At 34.0% G+C, this 27,828-nt stretch overlaps 4 protein-coding genes across 5 annotated transcripts; 3 read left to right on the top strand and 1 right to left on the bottom strand.

Moving 5' to 3' along the window:
- The first annotated feature begins 763 nt into the window (after window positions 1–763).
- On the top strand, window positions 764–27,828 carry LOC113865686. Of its 2 annotated transcripts, none has more exons than XM_027500404.1 (2): window positions 764–1,250; window positions 24,197–27,828. In XM_027500404.1, the coding sequence occupies exon 1, from the start codon at window positions 812–814 to the stop codon at window positions 1,232–1,234; it is 423 nt and encodes a 140-aa protein (XP_027356205.1). In that variant the 5' UTR covers window positions 764–811; the 3' UTR covers window positions 1,235–1,250; window positions 24,197–27,828. The 2 variants fall into 2 exon arrangements, with proteins under 2 accessions (XP_027356205.1, XP_027356203.1); XM_027500402.1 differs by having other exon boundaries at window positions 764–1,265; window positions 24,191–27,828.
- On the top strand, window positions 8,935–10,086 carry LOC113866100. Its single transcript, XM_027500989.1, has 2 exons — window positions 8,935–9,840; window positions 9,922–10,086. The coding sequence occupies exons 1-2, from the start codon at window positions 8,935–8,937 to the stop codon at window positions 10,084–10,086; spliced, it is 1,071 nt and encodes a 356-aa protein (XP_027356790.1).
- Window positions 11,622–12,143, bottom strand: LOC113866098. Its single transcript, XM_027500988.1, has one exon. It carries the CDS (start codon window positions 12,141–12,143, stop codon window positions 11,622–11,624), a length of 522 nt encoding a protein of 173 aa, XP_027356789.1.
- Window positions 23,563–24,420, top strand: LOC113866097. Its single transcript, XM_027500987.1, has 2 exons — window positions 23,563–24,034; window positions 24,122–24,420. Exons 1-2 carry the CDS (start codon window positions 23,563–23,565, stop codon window positions 24,418–24,420), a joined length of 771 nt encoding a protein of 256 aa, XP_027356788.1.

Here is a 27,828-nt window from a genome sequence, read left to right as displayed (position 1 = left end):
ATTTGAGGAGAAGAAGCAAATAGATCTTAAAGATTAAGAAAAAAACAAGTAATGAAAAATATAAAATAAAATATTAAATTTTACTGTAGTGTTTTTTTTACTTCAATGTATGTGTAATGTTAATATATATATATATATATATATATATATATATATATATATATAGGCATAATCTTCTTATATTAGTGTACGTCTAAAAATTCTTACACTTAATCTGAATTTTTTATTTAACTTACATTAAATAGGTTATAATTTATTACTTCATTAACCATTAAATATAAATTAAATAAAAAGTTCAGATTAAGTATAAAAGAGCTTTTAGACTTATTCTAGTGTAAGAAGATCTTTATTTATATATATATATATATATATATATATAATTATTCGTATATAAATACTTAAATTTAACTTTAAAATAATATTATTATTTTTTCTTAAAAAAAACTGTCCTAAAATAACATTATTATATTTTCTTAAGAGAAGCTGTCCTGCTAGTCTATTGACTGACTACTAAATTAGAAAATTTAGCATACTTTTAAAATATATAAGTAGACCGACCTACCTTTATTGAACTTGTCTCACTTTTATCGCCCCTAGTTCTAAGCGCAAAGAGAAAGATAAAATATAGACGCAAGAGAAAATTAAATATTAAAATATTAAAAAAAACAATCACACGATGCTGACATTAAATCCAACGGCCACCGTTGACCAACGTGTCATGGACAAGTTGCCACAAATAATAGATACTTGATTACCAAAGCGGTGTTCAGTTCACTCATCTTCAATCTTCAAGAGAGAAATCATCGTAATCATGGGCGTCGTAATAATCGATGGAACCACGGTGCGTGACTTCGTAAGCAACGAGGAGTCGTTCACGAAGAGCGTCGACGAGCAGTTCGCGGCTTTGGATCTCAACAACGACGGCGTTTTGTCGCGTTCAGAGCTACGAACTGCGTTCGAGTCGATGCGCCTCATCGAGGCTCACTTCGGCATCGACGTGGCAACGCCGCCGGATGAATTGAAGAGCTTGTACGACTCCATCTTCGACAAGTTTGACGGCGACAACAGCGGCGCCGTTGACCGCAACGAGTTCCGATCGGAGATGAAGAAGATCATGCTGGCTATCGCAGATGGGTTGGGCTCCTTCCCCATTCAGATGGTCCTCGAAGACGATCCCAATAGCCTCCTCCAGAAAGCTGCAGATCTAGAAGCTTCCAAGACCGCCGCCACCTGAAACGACACCGGTTTTGGTACCTTTTGTCTTGGTATTTGTGTATTATTAGCTTTCTTGATTTTGGGTTTCCGTTGGGGGAGCACTGTTTCTGAATAAAACTGTTAAACTAAGATTGTGTGTACAGGTAACACTCTCCACTAGTTATGAAATTTAAAAACGTATAAATATATGTTTAATCTTATAAATATTTATGAATTAACTTTTATATCTTGTTTTGATTTTTTCTATACTAGTTTATTATTATATTTTTGTGTTTTTATTATACTGTAGTACAAATTATTGTTTATTTTTTATATTTTTAATTAAAGATTAGAATATATATCAAAATATTATTAAATAAAAATCAAAATATTAATTTTTAAATACAAAATTATTTTTTAAATAATATTAATTAAAAATATTATATTCTTATAATAATTTTTAAATATTTAAATAAAGACATACAATAAAAATTTATACATCATATTTTATTAAAATTATAAAATTTAATCATTAATATATCTAAATTTTATAATTTTTAATAAGAGCCTGTTATTTATAATATGTTGTTGAACATATATTAAAAAATTATTGTTATAAATATGATTCAACATAATTTTAGTCTTTTATAAATTTGATTTTATGAAAAAAATTTGTAATTCATGTAATCTTACTTTTTATAATTTCAGTTTTATGAAAAAAATAGTTATTATTATTTGAGGTAGAACTATCTTCTATTTAATAATTTCAGGGTAATTAATATTAATATATATATATATATTGATAATTTTAATAAATTATTATTCATAATAAATTAGATTTAAGTGTAGTAGTGAAAATTGTTTAAGCATTGGTAAGTTCAGATAGTAGTGTCGATAGTAAGTTCATAAGAATTGCAATAAATTCGTTAGTCAAGTAGAGTATTTTCATCCCGTAAAAATTTAAATTATTAGAATGACTAATTTATTAAGAATTATGAGTAGATTAAACTTAGGAGGTAATAATTAAATAATAAAAAGAGAAATGTTTGAGAATGGAGCTTCAACATCAGATACATACTGAAATAAATTACAATAGATGAAATAGAAAAATCTTTACATAGGTCAATACCAGTTGTTTAAGAAAAAAATGTTTATAAAACATAATCATTATGGTCTTTTAATAAACATAAAAAAATTCATAAGATTGAGTATTCATATCCAGGTACTCAAAATAGAAAAGAAATTCAATTACTAAAAGATCAATTAATTCAAAAATTTAAAAGAGATGGATTTAATTTTATTCATTTAGGATTAATATAATTAGTAGTAAAACTAAATTATAGCTAAATTATAGAATAGGTGTAGATCTACTTGTTCTAATATTACTAAGAGATATGAAATTATTAAAAATTAAAGACTCAATAATAGCTGCTTTAGAAACAAATCTGCAAGATGGACTTGCTTTCTTTAATTATTTTCCTAATTTCGCTATGAGTTTAACAAATGAAAATACACCAAAAACTGTTAAAATATTTATAATATCATAAGATAATATAGTAAACAGTTCATATGATCCTTTCCATTTAATATATAGAGTTTATTATAAGATTACAAAAGTAAATTATGGATTTCAGGCTAGGAGAAAAACTCCTAAAAATGAAACTATTATATAAGCTAATCTAGGAAAAAGTATAGTACAACTAAGATATGACGAATTAACCATTCCAGAAGAATGGATTTTTGAAGAAAATAGAGAATTTAAAAAATTTATAATATTGAAATAAGAGATATCATAGAAGAAACAAATGAAAAAATAAGATTAAGAATGAATAGATCTTCTATTAGAATACAAAATTTCTGTATAATAAAAGAACCCTTAGGACATTCAATAAACAATTCTACAATAAATTTAGATTTTAGAGGAATAGATAATACAACTAGATCAGGAATTTCAATCCCAATATATGAACCAACAACATCTCAGGTTTTAAATTATATTTTAGAGGAGGAAAATTATAGTCCCACAACATCTCAAGTTTTAAATACCTTAACAAGAAAAGAACCTTTTATAATTGATAAAAAAAATGGATTAAAAATAAAATAGATGCAAAATACAATAAAGAATTAAAAGAATGGTTCTTTTCAAAATTTTCAGAAAATAAATGAACAAAATTAAGAGAAAAATTTTATGAACATCTAAAATAAAAAGGAATAAATATAATATTTTCCATGATTAAAATAATATTATTTTAAAAAATAGAATATCCTAATTTTAAACAAATAAATATTTTAAATAAAATAACAGTACCTTGGAAAACTACATAAAAAAATAATAGAATCAGAATACCCTCAATTAGAACAAATTAAAATTAAAATAGAAAATGAAGAAGTGAAAGCTAGCTCTTATAAAAAGATAAACCCTTTAGACAAAATTATTGATAAAAATTATATAAATAAAATACATCAATAGTTAAATTATTTTAATACAGTATTAGAAGTTATGACTAAATAAATAACTAGAATTAAAAATAAACAAACAAATGCAAGTACTAGTCTTAAGAAACTAAGCTATTTAGACAAATCTATGTACAAATTAACTATTTTATCTCTAGGAACTATAAAAGAATTTGAAAAGAAAAAGAGAATAGAATTAGATATAAAAGAATTAAAAGAAAGAGTAGCAAAATTAAGTATAGAAAAATATACTATAAATGCTATAGAAACATTTATAGAATTAAATAAAATAAAATTTAATAGATATAATCAGCCAAAAATAAGACATTATTATAACAGACCAACTTTACTAGATGTTTTATTAGCAGAGACCTAATTTAGTACAAAATTCATATGAAGAAAATGATATAGTAGAATGAAATCTAGATGGTTTAAGTGAACAAGCAATATTGGATTTAACACAACAAATGATTATGGCAGCAACTTTATACAAACTTAAAAAAATTATCAGATAAAGTAGCCACTAAAACTCTTGTTTAGGGATTTACTGGACAACTGAGAGGATGGTGGGATCATTATGTGACTTTTCCAGATAAAGAATTTATATTATCACATATTAAACAAAAAAATAATGAACAAGATGCTGTAGTTACCCTTATATATTTCATAATACAAAATTTCATAGGAGATCAAACATTATTTAAAGAAAGAATAGGAATCCAATTGGCTAACTTAAGATGTGCCACAATGACAAATTATATATGGTATAAAGATATGTTTTTATCTAAAGTAATGTTAAGAGAAGATGCAGCAGCACCTTATTAGAAAGAAAGATTCATAGCTGTTTTACTAACTCTTTTCTCAAGAAAAGTAATAGAAAACTTAGAAGTAAGATGTGAAGGAAAAATGAATTATGAAACTCTGACCTTTGGACAAATACATAATATCATAGTAGATACTGGGTTAAGGGTATATAATGATACAAAACTACAAAGTCAATTAAGAAAAGAAAAACTAACAGATAGAAAAGAATTAGGAACTTTCTGTGATCAATATGGAATAGAATTTGTACATGCCCCTAGTAGAAAATATAAAAAACAAATAGAAAGACAAGCTAAGTCTCAAAATGTTCCCAAATACAGAAAAAGAAAGTTTGATAAAAATCAGAATATCAAAAAAATCAAAATATTAAGTCAAAAAGAAATTATAAAAATAAATTTAAAGGAACATGTTGGAAATGTAGAAAAATATGTCATAAAGCAGATCAATGTAAAGTAGAAAAGAAAATTAATTCATTAGAAAATGAATAATTAAAACAAGTATTAAATTCAATCCTAGTAAATTCAAAACCAGAGGAGTCTGATAATGAAAACTCTAATGAAGAAAATAGCATAGAAAATGAAATCTATTAGTTGGATGACACTTCTGATGAATCAGAGTTAGAAGAAAATTATTATTTAGGACCAGGATTATGTAATTGTCAAGATTGTATGAAACCACAATTAAATGTAATATCAAATTATGAGAGACAAACTTTAATAACTCTCATTGAAGAACTAGGAGAAGGTCTTCTTAGAAATGAATTTATTAAAAAAAACTCAATGATTTGGTTACTAAAGAAGAAGAAAAACCTATAAAAATAAAACCAATAGAAATGAAAGATGTATATGAAAAATTTAAACAACCAAGTACCAATATTAACATAAAAGATTTACAAAAAGAAATAAAAATTTTAAAAAGAGAAGTAAATGAGTTAAAACAAAATCAAATAGTATTAGAATTTAAATTACTAGAATTAGAAGGAAAAGAAATATTAAAAGAACAAACTAATAAAAACCCAGACAAAAAAGAACCAGAAATATTCAATATGGAATTACTATATTTAATGATGACACATAAATGGTGGTGTGAAATTATTTTAATAGTAAAAATAAAAAAATTTAATATGATAGCCTTAATAGATTCGGGGGCAGACATAAATTGTATACAAAAAGGATTAAAACCAACCAGATATTATGAAAAAAAACTGAAAAGTTATCTTCAGCAAATGGATCAAAAATGCATATACAATATAAATTGTCAAAAGCAAAAATTTGTAAAAATAAAATATGTTTTACAACTTCATTTGTATTAGTTAAAAATATGACTAATCAAATGATTCTAGGAACACCTTTTTTTAACATTATTATATCTTTATAATATAAGTAATGAAGGAATTATAAGTAATGTAATAGAAGGAAAAATTATAGAATTTAAATTCCTACAATCTGTCACGACCCCTTTTATAAGGAACCGAGAACATTGTTTCTACATCACAAACTTATTTAAAATAAATAAAGTATAGAGAATATAAGTATGAAATTCTCTTCTCATTCAAAATAAAACAGAGTTTCCTACAACAAATATCCAATAAAACAACACAATATTACATTTAGTTCATAATATTCAAAATACCTAAAATTCTACTACGTAGCTCCCTCTACATGAGGTCTCAAAATATAAGGAAAAAAGGACTTTGATGCAGTATTACTTGACCCCAGCTTCTAACATTTCTTCACTGGCCCCTCAGCCTGTGAAGTAGATACAACACCTGCTACATCTGCTAACGTACCACCATACGATTATCGCAGTACACACGCATACAACGACATAAAAAGAAATGCAAGGGTGAGCTTACAAAAATAAAATAAAATCATGTATATAGAGCAAAATATTTCTCACAGCAATAATTCCATTCATTTCCAGCCTATCTAATGCACAGCATGAAAACGGTTTTCAACCGGGAGCGACCTATTCCGGTATCTGGATCCAGAAAGCACAGCACAACAGCTCAGCATGAACTTACCGTTACACGTCTACCCACTTAAACATGTAACTCGGTTCTATAATGATGCAAAACATATATCTCGGCATGATGCACATCGCCAAAATTATTTTAACAGCTCAGCTAAGGCAAGTTTAAGATAGATTGGCCAAAATTTCGGCATTTTAAATCAATTAACGGCAATTACAACTTAGAAAATAGCTTTTATTCAAAAGATCTAACAAAATCATATCAAAACATCTTGAAATAGCATATTAAACCGTTCAAAACGTAGTTCATAGGTTAAAGTAAACTCCCCTTACCTCAGAAAGATGATTCACACTAGATCTACTGAATATTACTTGTTTTAATGCAAGATTCACTGAAGATTCGGCTTTAGAACAGAGTTTCTCCTAAGAACACCATGAACTTCTATGAGAAAGAGAAGGAGAAGAGAAACGAACAGTAAATCTAGCTTCAAACTTAAAGAAACTTACTTCAAATTCTTCAGAATAGACTAGAATCTCAGATTTGGCGAGAAATTTAAGTTTATGAGGGTTTAGTATGAGAGAAAATGGTAGTATACGGCCTTAGAACCTTTGAGAACCTTGGATAGGGGTGAAGAAATGAAAATTTCGTGTGAAGCTCCCTTTTTATAAAATTTTTTGAAATTTACTGTTCACCGACGGAATTTATTGTTCATCACCGGAAACACTGTTCACCGCCTTACTGTTCACGCCGGAAATACTATTCAGGGCACTATTCACACCGAAAAATACTGTGCACCCGTACTACTTATTTCTGGCGGTGAACAATAAATTTCAAAAATTTTCTATAAAAAGGAGACTTTACACGAAATTTTCATTTCTTCATTCCTCTTCAAGGTTCTCAAAGGTTCTAAGGCCGTATACTACTATTTTCTCTTATGCTAAACCCTCAAAAACTTAAATTTCTCGCCAGATCTGAGATTCTACGTCTATTCTGAAGGATTTGAAGTACGTTTCTTTAAGTTTGAAGCTAGATTTACCGTTCGTTTCTCTTCTCCTCCTCTTTCTCATAGAAGTTCATGGTGTTCTTAGGAGAAATTTCGTTCTAAAGCCGAATCTTCGGTGAATCTTGTATTAAAACAAGTAATATTCGGTAGATCTAGTGTGAATCATCTTTCTGAGATAAGGAAAGTTTACTTTAACCTATGAACTACGTTTTGAACGGTTTAATATGCTATTTCAAGATGTTTTGATATGATTTTGTTAGATCTTTTGAATAAAAGCTATTTTCTAAGCTGTAACTGCTGTTAATTGATTTAAAATGCTGAGATTTTGGCTGATCTATTATAAACTTGCTTTAGTTGAGCTGTTAAAATAACTTTGGCGGTGCGCATCATGCTGAGATATATATTTTGCATCATTATAGAGCCGAGTTATATGTTTAGGTGGGTAGACATGTAACGGTAAGTTCATGCTGAGCTGCTGTGCTGTCTGGATCCAGATACCGAAATGGGTCGCTCCTGGACTAGCTCGGTTCCTTCTAGATTACTTAGGCTGTGAAACCAGTTGGAAACCGTTTTCATGCTGTGCATTAGATGGGCTGGAAATGCATGGGGCTATTGCTGTGAGAAAGATTTTGCTCTATATATATGATTTTATTTTATTTTTGTAAGCTCACCCTTGCATCTCTTTCTATGTCGTTGTGTGCGTGTGTACTGCGATGATCGTACGGTGGTACGTGAGCAGATGTAGCAGGTGTTGCATCTACTTCACAAGCTGAGGGGCCAGTGAAGAAATGATTGAAGCTGGGGTCGAGTAATATTGCATCAAAGTCTTTTTTCCTTATATTTTGAGACCTCATGTAGAGGGAGCTACGTAGTATAATTTTGGGTATTTTGAATATTATGAACTAAATGTAATATTATGTTATTATGTTAGATATTTGTTATAAGAAACTTTGTTTTATTTTAATTGAGAAGAGAATTTCATACTTATATTCTCTAATATTTATTTATCTTAAATAAGTATGTAATGTACAAACAATGTTCTCGGTTCCTTACAAAAAGGGGTCGTGACATTTTAGTGGTATCAGAGCATGGTCTAGGTAAACCTACGGGATGAGGTTGTTAGGCGTCAATTATGCATATTAGACATGTGAGTTTTAGCTATGAATCATATATCATGATTTCTATTCATCAAGTTATGAGGGAACGAGCTTGATCACCTCAGTTCTTAGACATGACTGATGTAGGAAACTTGGTATATGATACTAGGGTGAGCTATAGGCGATTCATGCTGCGTGAAGAAAAGGTTGTTAAGCTAAGCTGTAAATGATTGCTGAGATAAGTGTGTTTGCTATGCTGTGTGAATGTTGATATGATGTTATCCTCAGTGCTAAACTGATTAAATTGTTATGATGAATATGTGAATATAGTTATGTGATGGTATTGCTGAATGTATTAAACGTTAGTAAACTAAGCTAGTCTATACATTAGGATGGCTAGACCGAGAAGATATGCTACAAACCCTCCTCCTCCTGCTGACGTGAACCAAATGGCTCACGCCATGGAGGCCATGGCAGCCACTGTTAGGCAGAGTCTAGATATGATTCAACAGCAGCAAGCTGCAAACCAAGCCGCTGCTGCAGCAGCAGCTATTGCCTCAGCTGCACCTCCTCTTGAATACCATGGTTTGTCAGAGTTCATGAAGAATGATCCTCCTCAATTCACGGGAGTGGATGGACCAGATGCTGCTGAACTCTGGATTAGGGAGATTGAGAAGATCTTCCTAACTATGAGTTACGCCGAGGAGAGGAAGGTGTTATATGCTACTTATATGCTGATAGGGGATGCAGAGATGTGGTGGCACGGAGCTCGTGCTATGCTGGAGGCCCGAGGTGAAGTCATCACTTGGGCTGTATTTAGAAGTAGCTTTCTGGGAAAGTTTTTCCCTTCTCATGTTTGTGCTACCAAAGAGCAGGAGTTTCTGAACTTCGTACAAGGAAACTCATCAGTCTATGAGTATGTAATACAGTTTGAGCGGCTTTACAGATTTTATTCTCACCCAACCTCGGAGGAGTGGAGATGTCAGAGGTTTTCAGACGGGCTGAGAACTGACATAAAGAGGATTTTGATTCCACTCAGGATCACTGAATTTGCTGACTTGGTGGATCAAGCCACCATTATAGAGAGTCTTAATGCAGAGGATGTTGGTGGAGTTGGGAAGGCTCCATCTAGTATAGCTGCTAGTAGCTATGGTAACGGAAGTAAGGGTGCTAAGAAGGCCCCCTATAGTCGGTCGCTACGCCAACAGCAATCTCGACCACCAATAGGGACTGCTACTTCTGCATTTCAGCCTAGGGGAGCAACTTCTTCTCCTCCTAAAGCCTCAGTGCCACATATTGTCAGATGTTTCAGATGTGGTGGGCCATACTAACTCAGCCAGTGCCCACAGACTGATGTCAGAGTTTGCTTCTCATGTCAGCAGCCAGGGCATCTTGTTAGGGACTGTCCTACGCCTAGTGGGGCAGTTTCGTCTTCTGCTAGCGCCTTGCACGCTGTGAGACCTAAAGCGACTAGAGCTCCGACGAGAATTAGATCGAGAGCAGAGGGACGTGTATTCACTACTTCTGTATCAGAGGCAGCCTAGGCGACAGATCTCGTTCAGGGGACAGCGGTAGTGGCAGGTACTTCTCTTTCTGTATTGTTTGATTCTGGAGCCACGCACTCTTTTATTGCGGACATTTGTGTGAGAAACTTAGGGTTATCGTTGAGTGATCTAGGATGTGAATTGGTAGTATCGACACCTACTTTAAAGTTCGATTAAGACTTCAACGGTTTGTGTTAGGTGCCCCATAGTAATTGAGGGACAAAAGTACAAAGTAAATCTTATTTGTATCCCGATGTCAGGGTTAGATGTAATCTTGGGTATGGATTGGCTAGCTGCCAATCGTGTGCTAATTGATTGTGGCCGGAGGTGTTTTAGTCTTTCCTGAGCAGTAAGGCTGTGTAGAATTGATTTCTACTCGCCAAGTAGAAACATCCTTAGGTGAGGGAGTATCTTGTTTTGTTTTGTTGGGACTTATGAATGCAGAAGTGGAGCAAAGCCTTCAGTCAATACTAGTAGTATAAGAGTTCCCTGAGATTTTTCCAGAGGATATTCCTAGAATACCTCCACGTAGAGAGGTGGAGTTTTCTATAGATTTGATTCCTGGAGCTGAGCCAGTGTCTGTAGAACCTTACAGAATGGCGCCGAAAGAGTTGATGAAGCTTAAGGAGAAGATCGAGGATCTAATGCAGAAACAGATGATTAGGCCGAGTGTATCACCTTGGGGAGCACCAGTTCTCTTAGTGAAAAAGAAGGACGGCAGTTCTAGATTATGTGTTGATTATCACAAGTTAAATAAGTTGACAATTAAGAATAAGTATCCGTTGCCGCGAATCGATGATTTGATGGACCAGCTGAGAGGTGCTAAGGTATTCTCTAAGATTGATTTGAAGTCTGGGTACCATCAGATCCGAGTGAAGGATGAAGATATTCCTAAGACTGCTTTTCGCACTAGATATGGCCACTATGAATATATAGTGATGCCTTTTAGAGTCACAAATACTCCAGCTGTGTTTATGGACTACATGAATCGGATCTTTAGACCTTTCCTGGATCAATTTGTGGTAGTCTTTAGACCTTTCCTAACATCCTTAGGTGAGGGAGTATCTCACCTAAGGATGTTTCTACCTGGCGAGTAGAAATTAATTCCACACAGCCTGGCGAGAAGTACTTGCCACTACCGCTGTCCCCTGAACGAGATCTGTCGCCTGGGCTGCCTTTGATGCAGAAGTAGTGAATACACGTCCCTCTGCTCTCGATCTAATTCTCGTCGGAGCTCTAGTCGCTTTAGGTCTCACAGCGTGCAAGGCACTAGCAGAAGACGAAACTGCCCCACTAGGCGTAGGACAGTCCCTAGCAAGATGCCTTGGCTGCTAACATGAGAAGCAAACTGTAACATCAGTTTGTGGGCACTGGCTCAGATAGTGTGGCCCACCAAATCTGAAACATCTGACAATCTGCAGCACTGAGGCTTTAGGAGGAGAAGAAGTTGCTCCCCTAGGCTGAAATGCAGAAGTAGCGGTCCCTATTGGCACCGGGGCTGATGCTGCCAATCCTTTCGACTGAGATGGTCGAGACTACTGTTGGCGTAGCGACCGACTGTAAGGGCCCTTCTTAACACCCTTACTTCCATTACCATAGCTACTAGCAGCTCTACTAGATGGAGTCTTCCCAACTCCACCAACATCCTCTGCATTAAGACTCTCTATAATGGTGGCTTGATCCACCAAGTTAGCAAATTCCGTGATCCTAAGTGGGATCAAAATCCTCTTTATGTCAGTTCTCAGCCCGTCTAAAAACCTTTGACATCTCCACTCCTCCGAGGTTGGGTGAGCATAAAATCTGTAAAGTCGCTCAAACTGTATTGCATACTCATAGGTTGATGAGTTTCCTTGCACCAAGTTTAGAAACTCCCGCTCTTTGGCAGCACGAACATGGGAAGGGAAAAACTTTCCCAGAAAACTACTTCTAAGTACAGCCCAAGTGATGACTTCACCTCGGGCCTCCAGCATAGCACGAGCTCCGTGCCACCACATCTCTGCATCCCCTGTCAGCATATAAGTAGCATATAACACCTTTCTCTCCTCGACGCAACCCATAGTTAGGAAGATCTTCTCAATCTCCCTGATCCAGAGCTCAGCAGCATCTGGTCCATCCACCCCCGAGAATTGAGGAGGATCATTCTTCCTGAACTATGACAACCCATGGTATTCAGGAGGAGGTGCAGCTGAGGCAGTAGCTGCTGCTGCCTGTGCTACAGCAGTGCCTTGGTTTGCAGCTTGCTGCTGTTGAATCATATCTAGACTCTGCCTAACAGTGGCTGCCATGGCCTCCATGGCGTGAGCCATTTGGTTCACGTCAGCAGGAGGAGGAGGGTTTGTAGCATATCTTCTCGGTCTAGCCATCCTAATGTATAGACTAGCTTAGTTTACTAACGTTTAATACATTCAGCAATACCATCACATAACTATATTCACATATTCAGCTTACAGTGATATATTCATATTTAGTATATCATAACAATTTAATCAGTTTAGCACTGAGGATAACATCATATCAGCATTCACACAGCATAGCAAACACACTTATCTCAGCAATCATTTACAACTTAGTTCAACAGCCTCTTATTCACACAGTATGACTCACTTATAGCTCACCCAAGTATCATATACCAAGTTTCTTACATAAGTCATGTCTGAGAACTGAGATGATCAAGCTCGTTCCCTCACAACTTGATGAATAGAAATCATGATATATGATTCACAGCTGAAATTCACATGTCTAATATGCACAACTGACGTCTAACAACCTCACCCCGTAGGTTTACCTAGACCATGCTCTGATACCACTAAAATGTCACGACCCTTTTTTGTAAGGAACCGAGAACATTGTTTGTACATCACATACTTATTTAAGATAAATAAATAATAGAAAATATAAGTATGAAATTCTCTTCTCAATTAAAATAAAACAAAGTTTCTTACAACAAATATTCAATAGAACAACATAATATTACATTTAGTTTATAATATTCAAAATACCCAAAATTATACTACGTAGCTCCGTCTACATGAGGTCTCAAAATATAAGGAAAAAGGACTTTGATGCAATATTACTCGACCCCAGCTTCAATCATTTCTTCACTGGCCCCTCAGCCTGTGAAGTAGATGCAACACCTGCTACATCTGCTCACGTACCACCGTACGATCATCGCAGTACACACACACACAACGACATAGAAAGAAATGCAAGGGTGAGCTTACAAAAATAAATTAAATCATGTATATAGAGCAAAATATTTCTCACAGAAATAATCTCATGCATTTTCAGCCCATCTAATGCACAGCATGAAAACAGTTTCCAACTGGGAGCGACCTATTCAGGTATCTGGATCCAGATAGCACAGCACAGCAGCTCAGCATGAACTTACTGTTACACGTTTACCCACCTAAACATGTAACTCAGCTCTATAATGATGCAAAACATATATCTCAGCATGATGCACACTGCTAAAATTATTTTAATAGCTCAGTTAAGGCGAGTTTAAGATAGATCAGCCAAAATCTCAGCATTTTAAATCAATTAACAGCAGTTACAGCTTAGAAAATAGCTTTTATTCAATAGATCTAACAAAATCATATTAAAACATCTTGAAATAGCATATTAAACCGTTCAAAACGTAGTTCATAGGTTAAAGTAAACTCCCCTTACCTCAGAAAGATGATTCACACTAGATCTACCGAATATTACTTGTTTTAATGCAAGATTCACCGAAGATTCGGCTTTAGAACGAAGTTTCTCCTAAGAACACCATGAACTTCTATGAGAAAGAGAAGGAGAAGAGAAACGAACGGTAAATCTAGCTTCAAACTTAAAGAAACTTACTTCAAATCCTTCAGAATAGACGTAGAATCTCAGATCTGGCGAGAAATTTAAGTTTATGAGGGTTTAGTATGAGAGAAAATGGTGGTATTTGGCCTTAGAACCTTTGAGAACCTTGGATAGGGGTGAAGAAATAAAAATTTCGTGTGAAGCCCCCTTTTTATAGAAAATTTTCAAAAATTACTGTTCACCGCCGAAATTTACTGTTCATCGCCAGAAATACTGTTCACCGTCTTACTATTCACGCCGGAAAATACTGTGCACGCGTACTGCACGCTTATGTGACGTCAGCCATGACGACCTAATGATGTCACTGATGACGTCAGCAGTCATTGTACATACGCGGTTTTTACTGTTCATACACGGTTTGTACTGTTCATACGCAGTTTGTACGCGGATTTACTGTTCACAGATGGTTTTACTGTTCATTCGACACTGTTCATACTGTACTGTTCACTTTTTTTTTAAAAATAATTTCAAACTCCATCTAAATCTATTCCAGTACCATATAATCCTTCAATTAACATTGAACAAGTATAAAATATTATAGATTAGTAAATAATAAATCACTAGTCTGACACAATCTCCTAGAATTAGAGAACTAAATTTATTACAAGAAGCCTCTATATCAAAAATAAATTTAATAGAACGAAGGAAAAGTCAAATTAAAATGATAAATGAAGAGATAAGATATAAAAAAATAGAACAACAATTAAAAACTCCAAAGGTCCAAAATATTATAAAAAAATTTGAACAAAAAATAGAAAAAGAAATATGTGATACTAATCCAATAGCTTTTCATTCAAGGAAAAAATATGAAATCAATTTACCATATGAAGATAACTTTAATGAAAAAGATATACCCACTAAAGCTAGACTTATACAAATGAATAAAGAATAATTAAAATATTGTAAAAAAAAATTAGAAGAATATTTACAAAAGGGTTTAATAAGACCATAAAATCTTCTTGGAGTTATACTTGATTTTATGTAAATAAGGCTTTAGAGCAAGAACGAGGTGCTCCAAGATTGGTTATAAATTATAAACCATTAAATAAAGTCTTAAAATGGATAAGGTATCTAATTCCTAATAAACAAAATTTAATTAAAAGATTAACAAGTGCTAAAATATTTTTAAAATTTAACATAAAATCAGAATATTATCAGATTTTAGTAAAAGAAGAAGATAGATACAAAACCGCTTTTGTAGTACCCTCTGGACATTATGAATGGAATGTGATGCCCTAACGATTAAAAAATGCTCCTAGTGAGTTTCAAGAAATTATGAATAATATATTTTATCCATATATGAAATTTTCAATAGTATACTTAGATGATGTATTAATATTTTCAAAAGGAATACAACAACACATCCAACACTTGAATAAATTTATAGAATTAATAAAAGAAAATGGACTAGTAGTTTCAGCTAAGAAAATGAAAATATTTCAAGAAAAAAAAATATTTTTAGGGTTTGAAATATATTAGGGATCAATAACATCAATACAAAGATCTTCAGAATTTATTGAAAATTTTCCAGACCAAATAAGAAAAAAAACACAATTATAGAGATTTTTAGGGTGCCTAAATTATGTAGTAGATTTTATTCCAAATATTAGAACAATATGTGCTCCTTTATACAAAAGGCTAAGGAAAAATCCTCCACCCTGGAACGAAGAGATGACTAATACAATCAAAAGGGTAAAAGAAACTGTAAAAACTCTTCTATGCTTAGGTATTGCCCATCCTGATGCAGCCTTAATTGTAGAAACAAGAGAAAAGAAGGAACAAGTGGTGAGATATCATTCGAGAATCTAGCATCAAAAGAAATTTTATCTATAGTGTTATGTTTACAAAAATTTCAAGATGATTTGTTTAATAAAAAGTTTTTGATAAAAATTGATTGCAAAGCCACTCCATAAGTTTTACAAAAGGATGTTAAAAATCTAGTTTCAAAACATATTTTTGCTAGATGGCAAGCATTATTATCTAATTTTGACTTTGAAATTGAACATATAAGGGGGAATAAAAATTGTCTACCCGATTATCTTACCAGAGAATTTTTACAAGAAAATGTCAAAAATGACTAGTGCTAGTTATGAATTACCAAAAAAGCAAGAACCTAATCCCCCACCAACTCCCTCAAAACCTGATAAAGGAAAGAAAGTTATGACTACATTACAAGCTTTACAAAAAGCTCCTCCACAAAAACCAATTACCCCTTCTGAGGTCACTAATAACAAGTTTCAGGTACTATCTTCCCATAATTCTATTAAAAGAGATCCCTTAGAACCTGAAAAACACTATCATGAAAAAGATGGTTGTCTTCCCATTCTATCAATAAAGCTAGAATTGTTTTCATTACCCTGAAATGAAATAGCTAAAAGAATCTTTCCCAAAGATTGTCATTATATCTCACCGTCTTCACAACAAAGGCGAGAATATTATGAGCTAATTCTAGTAGACGCACAGTCTATAGAATTAACACATCCTAGAGATACAAAAACACAAGAAATTGTGTTTTCAAAATTCAAAATATTATAGGTATTGAGAATACAAGAATGGGGACAATCTCTTTATCAATACAAGAAATTTACAATAGATTATCAGCCCAAATAATATAACTATTTTGATTATATTCAAGCTTGGAGAAATATGTTATTTCTTATACCAGAGAATCATTCATGGTTCATTTGGTTTAAAAAAGGAATTTCTTTAAAATTTTCAAAATGGTTTCATCATTGGTGGACGAATTTTGGAGCAGAAGTATGTATATTTCTAGAAATTGCCAAGAAGAGTATTACAATACTTTGATACTACTACTAATTTTCTTCTAGAATATAAACTTTTATCCTTTACTGCTAGTTTTGGAGTAACATGAATTATGATGTAACAATGTGATTCAGCAAAACTTCATGAACATCATAGTATTCAAGGATTATCAAGAGTTGTCAAGATAAAATGGTGGCCAAAATTCAATCTTGAATTATTAAGTCGACAAAAAATTGATCAATGGTTAACAGCTCAAGAAAAAATGTAACACCTTAAATTTAATTTCAATAAATAACGAATTTCACAAATTTTTGAAATAATAAAACTTCCATTTGTAATCTAAGTTTCATCAAACATTTCAAATAAAGAAAAGGGGTTACAAAGTACATCAAACAGTTGCTAGAGGAGTTATTCAAATACAATAGTTTTCTAAACTAATATCCTAAGTCTTATAGCAGTTCCATCCACCCCTTCACCGAATCCAGTGCTGATCGTCTTGATTACCTGAAAAATAAATATAAGAGTGAGTACTCTACACTACCAAACCATAATTAAGCATAGAGTCTCACCTCTAACTCATTTCCAATACATTAAACAAACATAGTCATAGGTAGCATTATCACACAGCTCATGTCATTTTAACACCGATGTACTCACGGCATTGGTAACATTTTACATCCACAAGTACAATATACAAACTCATGCATATGCACGCTAGCCCACTCATTGTGATACTGTGATCACAGATTTATACCATGAATGGTCGCCGGTTATCCCCACCTCACGGATACCATGTGGGCAGTCACAGGTCGCTTAGCAAAGGTAGTGGTCAGAGGTCTAGTCAAGAAGAGAGTGTGTGGCCCGTGGTACACTCGTTCAACAGTCGATGTCACCACTACTCCCTCTTCCCCAAGGTATTTCTATCGTCTTCATCTTCCACACCTCCAGTGTATCGCTGAACCATTTAGCACACATTACAACGGCGCCACACGCCCCATCCACATACATTTCATTCACGCACGCAATATTCATGCTTGCACACGGCACACAGCCTATATTCAATTCACAGTACTCGACACATAGCCCACATTTTATCCACAATATACGGCACATAGCCTTCATTCATTCCCAATAACATTAATTTACCAATCACACACAATCACCCCCACGAGGCCTAACTATTCCAACATACATCACATTGCACATCAATTTCCATCAAACACATAATTCCTACTCTTTATCCCAGCCACATTGCATTAATTAACAAAACATACAAGAATTACAACACATTTGAGATAGGTAGAGTTCCCCTTTACCTTGGATCGAAGGCCCACACACTAAATCCACCAAGAAATGCTCTCCCGCACGGATTGTGGCCTAAACACATGGAAGAATTCCATGAGAACCCCAAGGAAACTCAGAAACAGAGAAAAAGGTATGAGAAACAGAACCCTAACCATTAAAACTCACCTCAAGCGTTCTCCACACGGATTTAACCTTTAATCAAGGTTTCGAACAGCTTTGTAGGCAATATAATCGATGGAAAATGGTCTAGGAATGAGAGGATCGAAGGGAATTTGAAGGGAGAGGGAGAAATAACTCTCCTCGAACCCTAACCCCCTTTAAATCCTTTTCTGGTCGCGACACTCTCGCTACATCTCGCTGTAGCGAGGTCCCCTTGCTGCAGCGAAAATCTCAAACAAAACTGCACCCTAGTTTTTGCATAATCTCGCTACAGCGAGACTGCACCCAGAAATGCACCTCAAACTGTCGCTCTGTTGCTACAGCGAGACGTCTGTCGCTACAGTGAGAAGATGACAGTTTTGGTCCATCCTCCCAAGGCCCTCTCGCTGCAGCGAGAACAGCCTAGTAATATGCCCTGCACTTAGGTACTTAGCCCATTTTAATCCAACCAGTCATGCATACACACATACACACACACACAGATCCATAATATATATACATACACATATTCATACTTATTACATACAACACACCATCATTACGCATTCCATGCAAATTTTCAACATTCACTTACACTCATATACACATATATATGCATTTAGATTTATATAATTAACAACAATTAATATTAAAAAACAATTGAAGCGTTACAAAAAAAACTCCTACAAAGAGTTGCCCATGGATTCCTGGATATAAAAATCTGACAAATTTGCTAAACTCTAAAAAAGATAACCAAGAGTTTTTAGCACAAAAGAATTTTTTTAATATCAAAATTAGCTGCAACTAGTACAGAAAAAGACTTTAATGAGATGTTATTACAATTATCTCCAAAGCCATCTGATGTGGCCTTTGAACCAAATGAAACAAAAAGTCCTAATTCTCTAGAAGACATAGAAGACTTGGGAAATGAGAATAAAGATGATTGTTACGGGATCTACGTTCCATTTTCACAATAGTAAAAGAGTGTCGGCAAAAGAAGACAAATAAGAATCACATGCCAGTCAAATAGACAAAACAGGACAAGACTAAAGTATCAGACAGAAGGAGAATAATATTGCATGCCAAAACAGGATAAGACTAAAGCATCAGCCAGAAAGGACAATAATAGAAGACAAGATAAGACTAAAAGCATAATGACATCTTTTCAATAGTGAAAAATATCATTATAAAAGAAGAAGGCTACCTTAGAAGAAGGGCATTAGCAAACCTATATATGGAACTCTGAATTTGGAGTTGTTTTTGATTTTTTATGATTTTTTGAAGTTGAGATAGATTTGCTGAATATTGTTGCGGGATAGCATTTGTACCCTTATCATTTAATAATTGTATTTGAGCTTTTAGATATTATTGATGCTCGCATTTCGGCCACTTAATTTACCCTAATCAGAACCTATAAATAGACTAATAAGGTTCTAAATTGGGGGTGATGATTAGAAACTTTGAGATTTTGAGACTTGGTCAAAATAAGAATCTTTGTTTTTACTTTCTCTCGAACTCTCTTTTCATTTTCTCATTCTTGCGTGGGGTAAGCGTTTCGATGGAAGGCTAAACCTCTTGTTCAATCCATGGAATCCAAATGTCGTAATTCTGACTTGAGTTCTACGCTATATTGCTCTGAGTTTGTTCTCTTTTCTCTCTAATCTCAGAATTGTGTATTGCGATCGTAATTGACTTTTCTGTTGTTAGAATTCAAATTAGGACTCGATTGATGCTCTGATTTGATAATTAATGCGAATTAGGTTAAATAATTATTTGATTTAATTCATAACTCTATTCAATTAAGATATTTGATTGAATTAATGAGCGAATTGGGTGATTGTTCAAACGCAGATTTAAAACTTTAGATACTGTGATAGTAAGAGTTACATGTAATTGGTATTCTGTAGATTGATGTTTCTTAATTCATTTTTAGTCACTTTAATTCTGTCTGTAATTTAATTTAACTAATTTGCAAATTTTAAAATCCTAAAAACTTTATTTGTATTTTTTTTAAACAAAACCTAAAATTGAATTTAACTGAGAATGTGTCTCCGTGAATCAACCTAAGTTTGACTCTATACTACCAAATCTTTAGAAAACTTCGTTGTTTTGATAACGACACAACAATCGTCTATCAAATTGGTGTCGTTGTCAGGGATGCAATGTCGATTTTGATTCATTTTAGAGTTTAGTATTACGGTCTCACTTTTTAATTCATAATTTTATTTTCGTCTTTGTTTCGTTTCTGTCTCTGTTGTTGCGATTTAATATTCTTATTTGTTCATTTTATAGGGTGTGTTTAATTTCAATTTCGTTAGTTTGTTTTTGTTTTGTTGAATTTTGCTATTTTAGTGCCTTTTGAATCTTGAATTTCAGATTATTTTTTTGAATTTTGAATTTTTAAATTTAAATTTTGAATTTTAGATTCAGATTTTATATTTTTAAATATTGGATTAATTGTTACAGAATTGCACAATTTGCAAAGATATTGCATAGATTTTGCATATATGAGGAGTAGCAAATAAGGATCCCTCAGATTTGATTTGATTAGATTTTAAAAAAATAAATAAATTTTAATTTTAATTTTAAATTATTTTTAAATTTAAATTTTAAATTATAGTTAAGATTTGATTAGATTAGATTTAGTTTGGTTTGGATTTAAAAATAGGATTGATTTTTTTTTAGATAGATTAGTTTTGAATTCAAATTTAAAAAAAAATAAACTTTATCTAACTAATTTACAAATTTAAATTTAAATTTTGAATTTTTTTATTTATTTAAAAAAATTTGAAAATAAAATATAATTTTTTTAAAAAAAATAAATTAATATAATTTCAATTTCAATTTTTTTTATCGTATTTTCTATTGTAATTTATTTGGTTAATTTTTATTTTTATTTTTTCTTTTATTTGATTTGTATAAGGTTTGTTTGTTCTCTCACACACCACTAATCATGTATAACATGAGCGAGGCCCTATACCCGAGTTTGAGTAAATTTTAGGATTAGAGGAGTTGTGTAGTGATAGCAATTTGGATGAACGTTATGTTTGTCCATCACAAGAACTTTAGCTAGAGCTTATCTTATCTATATAAGTTCCTACATCTAGTAGACTACCTACTGATTGAGGATGACTTTATGGAATTGATTTTAGCTCTAGTGACGTTTTAGCTTTAGGCTTACAAACTACCTAAGGTAAGAATGTATATCGTAAATTATTAAGTTAGAATTTTAGGAACCGTGATAGAACATTGTGGGAGCATATTCTTTTATTATCTCGCTACATTTTTTTATTTTATTTATTTATTATTATTTTGTGAGTTGCAGAAATTATTGATATTATATTATTCATTTTACACGCGGTACTGTTTAAAATAACATTTTTCATCATTTAGAACACTTTTCTAAATTTATTTATATTTATATTTTATTTTTGATATTTTTATTTAAATTTTTATTTTTGATAGAAAAACAAAAAATAAAATATATATTTTTTAAAAATCTTTAAAAAAAGAAAATAGCACAATTAGGTTAACTTTAACTTTGTTGATCCTGTTGACTTTGACTGATCTGCTTCTTGGTGCATGACTAAAACTAATTCTAGTCAATTACCCGCATTTGATCCTGAGATTAAACGCACTTGGAACAAGTTGAATAGACTTAAATTGGAAGGTAGAGTGCATAGTCATTGTAGTGATACCCTTGATAGTGTTAGTGTGCACTCTAATTGTGAGCATTCTAATTGTGATAATTCTGATAGCCTATATGTGCATTATGATATTATGGCTAATAATCAACACGAAAGGACTCTTAAAGAATTGGTTGCACCAAATGTCACATACCAACCCTTAGGCATCCAATATCCTGATGTAGATGCTCCATTTGAGTTAAAATCTGGTCTAATCCATTTGTTGCCCATGTTTAATGGTAGTGCAGGTGAGGACCCTCATAAGCATATAAAGGAGTTTCATATAGTTTGCTCAACAATGAGGCCTCAAGGAGTTCCAGAAGACCACATCAAGCTGAAGGCTTTTCCATTCTCCTTGGATGGTGCAGCGAAAGATTGGCTATATTACCTGCAGCCCAGGTCTGTCACTTGCTGGATAGACATGAAGAGGATGTTTTTAGAGAACTTCTTCCCTGCTTCCAGAGCAGTCACAATAAGAAAAGAGACCAGTGGCATCAGACAGTTCAGTCAAGAAAGTCTCTATGAGTACTGGGAGAGATTGAAGAAGTTATGCGCAACTTGTCTACACCATCAGATCAGTGACCAGCTACTTATTCTGTACTTCTATGAAGGCCTTACTCCAATGGAGAGGAGTATGCTTGATTCAACAAGCGGTGGAGCTCTCATGGACAAGACACCATCTGCAGCTAGAGAAGTAATTGACAATATGGCAGAGAACTCTCTGCAGTTTAATACAAGACCATGGCACCAATGAAAGAGGTGCATAATATGCAACAACCAAACCATATGGCAGCAAATTCTAGCAGACTTGATAACAAAATTGAGGATCTCACTACTTTCATAAGACAACTAGCTATTGCACAACAAACTATTCCACAATGAGGGGTGACTAGAGATTGTCATATTTGTTCCTCCATAGAACACACCTCAAATTGTTGTATTTTGTTGTGTGGTGGTAGCCAACAAGCCTCTGTTCACAAAATTTTTAGTGGAAGACAAGACCAATACAGGGCTTCTAATTTCCAACAACCTCAAAGACAACAACAACCATACAGGTTCCAGTACCAATCTCATAATCCTTCCTTCAATGATTATCCAAATATGAGATATGGTACCTCTGAACAGTAACAGTAGCAGTAGCAACAGACTAGCCAAGCAGGTAATGGCTATAGACCACCCCCTATGAGGCAGCAGCAAACACAGCAAAATTCTGAGCCTTCATTGGAGGATTTGGTCAAAACAAATGGCCAAGAGCAATCTGCAATTCCAATAGAATGTCAATTCCTTCATTCAAGACCTACAAACACAGATTGGCCAACTTGCTACCACTGTAAATCAGTTCAAGTCCCAAGGTTCTGGACAACTCCCTTCTCAACCAAAGGTTAATCCCAGAAACGTGAGTGTCATAATATTGAGGAGTGGGAAGAAGCTATCAGGCAACCAGAAAGATAAAGAGGTACAAGATGATGTAGAGGCAGAGAAGCAGTAAAACACAGAGCAATAAACTACCCCTAACAGTTCAAAAATTATGCAGAAACCACCCCTTCCCTTTCCTAACAGAGTGGCCCAGCCAAGGCCACCAACAGACTTTGATAAGGAGCTTTTTGAGAAATTTAGAATAGTAGAAGTGAACATTCCATTGTTGGATGCTATAAAATAAATTTCAAAATATGCAAAGTTCTTTAAAGAATTATGCACTAAAAAGAGGAGACTAAAAAAGGATGAAAGAGTCAGCATGGGGAGGAACGTGTCAGCCCTCACACAGCCCAATATGCCGCAGAAGTGCAAGGATCCTGGCACTTTTACTGTCCCTTGCACTATTGAAAATTTCACCTTCAGCAATGCATTACTTGATCTTGGTGCTTCCATAAACGTGCTGCCTACATCAATCTACAGGTCTTTGAGCCTCAGCCCTCTGAAGCAAATTGATGTAGTCATTCAATTGGCAAATAGAAGCACTGCATTCCCTACTGGAGTAGTAGAAGACATGATAATGAAAGTGGATAAGCTGATATTCTCTGCAGATTTCTATATTCTGAACATGGCAGAAAAGTCTAGCATGCCTACACTGATCCTTGGTAGACCTTTCCTAAAAACAGTAAGGACAAAGATTGACGTGTACTCAAGAATTCTATCTATGGAGTTTGGAGATGATGTTATGCAGTTTAAAATATTTGAGGCCATGAAGCATCCATTAGAGCTGCATAGTGCATTTTATATAGATATTATTGATGTTTTAACTGAGGAATTTTGTATTAATTTTTCTGATATTTCTAGTTGTACATGCATTATAGGAGATTTGTGTAAAGTTTGTACTAAAATAGATGCATATTTAGCAGCTGATGATGTTTCATGTGATGCAGTAGCAGGTCTGGGACGCTCTAGCTTGATTACAGCAAGTACACATACCCTGGAACCTGTCCAGATACATGCTGCAGAATTAGACTTCTCCATCAGGACACTTCTATCTATTATTCAGCCACCTATACTTGAACTAAAGCCTCTGCCCAAGAACTTAAAGTATGCATTTTTAGAGATTGATAACAAGCTACCAGTAATCATTTCAGTAGATTTGGATGCTGCACAAGAATAGAAGTTGTTGCAAACTTTAGCACCCACAAGAAACCAATTGGGTGGACTTTGGCAGACATTCCAAAAATTAGCTCATCCACTTGTATGCACAGAATTCTGCTGAATGAAGATGCAAAACCTGTGAGACATCCTTAAAGAAGGATGAATCCCACCCTCTTGGAGGTGGTGAATAAAGCAGTTGACAAACTTTTAGCTGCTAGCATGATATACCTGATATCTAATAGCGAGTCAGTGAGTCTGATCCATGTTGTACCCAAGAAGACTGGTATAACAGTCACAAAGAACCAGTTTGATAAGCTGATTTTGACCAGAATTCAGAATGGGTGGCGAGTTTGTATTGATTATAGGAAGCTAAATCAAGGTACTCACAAAGATCACTTTCCCCTACCTTTTATTGATCAGGTCTTGGAGTGGATAGTAGGAAAATTCCATTACTACTTGCTAGACGAATTTTCTGGTTACTTTCAAATACATATAGCCCCAGAGGATCAGCATAAGACTATCTTCACTTATCCTTTTAGCACCTTTGCTTACAGACGAATGTCATTTAGACTGTGTAATGCACCTGGCACTTTTCAGAGGTGTATGATGAGCATTTTTGTGGACTTCCTAGAGACCTCACTTGAAGTATTCATGGACGACTTTACTGTTTATGGGTCTTCCTTTGATGCATGTTTAGATAGCTTGTCTAGAGTATTAGATAGGTGCATATAGTTTAATTTGGTTTTAAATTATGAGAAATGTCATTTTATAGTGACTAAAGGGACTGTACCAGGTCATGTAATGTCAAGTAGGGGTATTGAGACTGATAGAACCAAGATTGATGTAATTGTTTCTTTACCTTACCCTACTTCTATGAAAGAAGTGCACTATTTTCTTAGCTATGCAGGTTTCTATAGGCGGTTCATCAAGGATTTCAACAAAATCGCATCCCCATTATCTACCCTTTTGCAGAAAGATACTGATTTCATCTTTGATCAAACCTACAAGGACGCTTTTGATGAGTTGAAGAGGCGCCTCACTTCTATTTCAATCATTCAGCCTCCAAGTTGGGAGATTCTGTTTGAGCTTATGTGTGATACTTCAAATTTTGCAGTTGGTGCTGTTCTTGGTCAAAAAGTGGAGAAGCAACCCCATGTCATAGCCTATGCTTCTCGGACATTGGATAAAGCACAAGCAAACTACACTACTACAAAAAAAGAACTTTTGGCTATTGTTTTTGCTTTAGATAAATTTTGGTTCATATTTACTTGGCTCTAAAGTAATTGTTTTCTTTGATCATATAGCTCTGAGGTACTTGCTTAAGAAGTCAGATTCTAAATCGAGACTAATTCACTGGATGCTTCTTTTGCAAGAGTTTGACATTGATATCAGAGATAGAAATGGTGCAAAAAACTTAGTGGCAGACTAATTGAGCAGAATTCAACAGCCACTGGAGGATCTCCTTATTAGAGACATATTTCCAAATGAGCAGCTTTACCACATTGGAGGGCATGATCCTTGATATGCAGACTTGGTAAATTATTTGGCTGCTTAGGAGATTCCTACATACTTTTTCAAAGGTCAAGCTGCCAAGCTGAAGAGTGATTCCAAATACTATATTTGGGATGATCCATACTTATGGAAGATGTGCAATGACAAGATTATCAAATGATGTGTGCTCGAACCTAAGTTCCAGTCTATGCTTAGATTTTACCATTCCTTGGCTTGCGGTGGACACTTTGAATCTCAATGTACAGCTCGAAAGATTTTAGATTCTGGACTATATTGACCTACTATGTTCTGGAATGCACATAACTTCTGTAAGACATGTGAGCGATGCCAAAGGACTGGAAACATCTCGCGCCGGAATGAGATAGCCTAACTACCTCTCCTTTTCTGTGAGGTATTTGATGTATGGGGCATAGATTTTATGGGTCCCTTTCCTGTTTCATTTGGCTATACCTATATTTTGTTAGCAGTGGACTATGTCTCCAAGTGGGTGGAGGCAAAGGTCACTCGTATTGATGATGCTCATGTTGTTGTAGAATTTGTAAAGTCACACATTTTTTGCAGGTTTGGATTTCTCAAAGCATTAATTAGTGACCAGGGATCGCATAATAGCTGCCTTACTCCAAAAGTTTCAGGTTATGCATAAAGTTTCCACACCATACCACCCTCAGACTAACAGATAAGCGGAGATCTCCAATCCGGAAATAAAGCAAATCCTAGAGAAGACTGTCCAACCCAACAGAAAGGATTGGAGTCTACGCTAGGAGGAAGCTCTGTGGGCTTACAGAATTGCCTACAAAACACCCACAGGAATGTCTCCTTATCGGGTTGTTTTTGGCAAGGCATGTCATCTACTAGTAGAAGTGGAGCATAAGGCATTATAGGCATTTCAATCAATGTAATTTGGATATAGGGGCGGTTGGCTCACACAGGAAGCTTCAATTACAATAGTTGGAGGAGATTTATAAAGAAGCATATGAGAACTTCAACATCTACAAGGAGCGCACCAAGGCTTTCCATGATAAGCTAATAGGGCGTAAAGAGTTCCACATTAGTGACAAATTCCTTTTATATAATTCTAGAATTAAGTTGATGTCCAATAAATTGAGATTTAGGTGGAATGGTCCCTTTCTTGTTATTAACATTTTTCCTTATAGTGTTGTTGAACTTCAAGATATGGGATTGCAAAGGAGATTTAAAGTTAATGGGCATCGGTTCAAGGTTTTTCATGAGGGCTTAGAAGAACATGAACAAGAGGAGGCCACTTTTGAATTGGCCACCTACCTCGATTTATAGAGAGTTTTCTTACCTCTCTTTCACTTATTGGATTGTTTGAATTGTCCTTATGCTTATTGTGTTTTCCATTGAGGACAATGTTAATTTCAAGTGGAGGGAGTACTATGTTTTTGGTGTGTACTTAGTCTAATTAAGTGATTATTTCATAGCTTTGATGGATTGATTGAATCATTCTTTGATTTGATAGGTGAACTTTAATATCTTGTGTGTTTGATTATTTGTGATAGAATATATACTTTGTGAGATTTTGAACCATATAGATCACAATATCATGTCATTTTACTTCATTATGTGATTACACTCATGGTTGTATGGCACCAAAACCTGCCTTAAGCTTTTTGAGACTATATTTCCATATGCTTGCATTAGAATGATAGAGACATCATTTCTTTCTTAGAAACTACTAACCAAAAATCCAACCTTGCATTATTTCCATTGTTTAAGTCCCCTTGAGTCTAATTGGCCTATTTCTTGTGATCATAGCTCATTTCAACTCAAAAGTGTAAAACAATAAAATGACCCAACCTTAGGAGATACAAGAACTTTAAAATTATTTTGGGAATGATCATAGAAATAAGTGTGGGGGAGATTACTTTAAAAAATGCAAGAGAAAAGAAAAATC

The sequence above is a fragment of the Abrus precatorius genome, unplaced genomic scaffold (assembly GCF_003935025.1).
Source record: "Abrus precatorius isolate BTA unplaced genomic scaffold, Abrus_2018 Scaffold4, whole genome shotgun sequence".
Taxonomy (NCBI): domain Eukaryota; kingdom Viridiplantae; phylum Streptophyta; class Magnoliopsida; order Fabales; family Fabaceae; genus Abrus; species Abrus precatorius.
This window is presented reverse-complemented; position numbering and strand designations above follow the sequence as displayed.

What these genes read in the sequence shown, in the direction of transcription:
- LOC113865686 (XM_027500404.1), top strand. Translation starts at nt 812, where the DNA reads ATGGGCGTCGTAATAATCGATGGAACCACGGTGCGTGACTTCGTAAGC.
- LOC113866100 (XM_027500989.1), top strand. Translation starts at nt 8,935, where the DNA reads ATGGCTAGACCGAGAAGATATGCTACAAACCCTCCTCCTCCTGCTGAC. An exon ending in AAGCCTCAGTGCCACATATT is followed by an intron (nt 9,841 to 9,921) that starts GTCAGATGTTTC and finishes TTCTCATGTCAG; the next exon opens with CAGCCAGGGCATCTTGTTAG.
- LOC113866098 (XM_027500988.1), bottom strand. Translation starts at nt 12,143, where the DNA reads ATGGGTTGCGTCGAGGAGAGAAAGGTGTTATATGCTACTTATATGCTG.
- LOC113866097 (XM_027500987.1), top strand. Translation starts at nt 23,563, where the DNA reads ATGGGGAGGAACGTGTCAGCCCTCACACAGCCCAATATGCCGCAGAAG. An exon ending in GCATCCATTAGAGCTGCATA is followed by an intron (nt 24,035 to 24,121) that starts GTGCATTTTATA and finishes CATGCATTATAG; the next exon opens with GAGATTTGTGTAAAGTTTGT.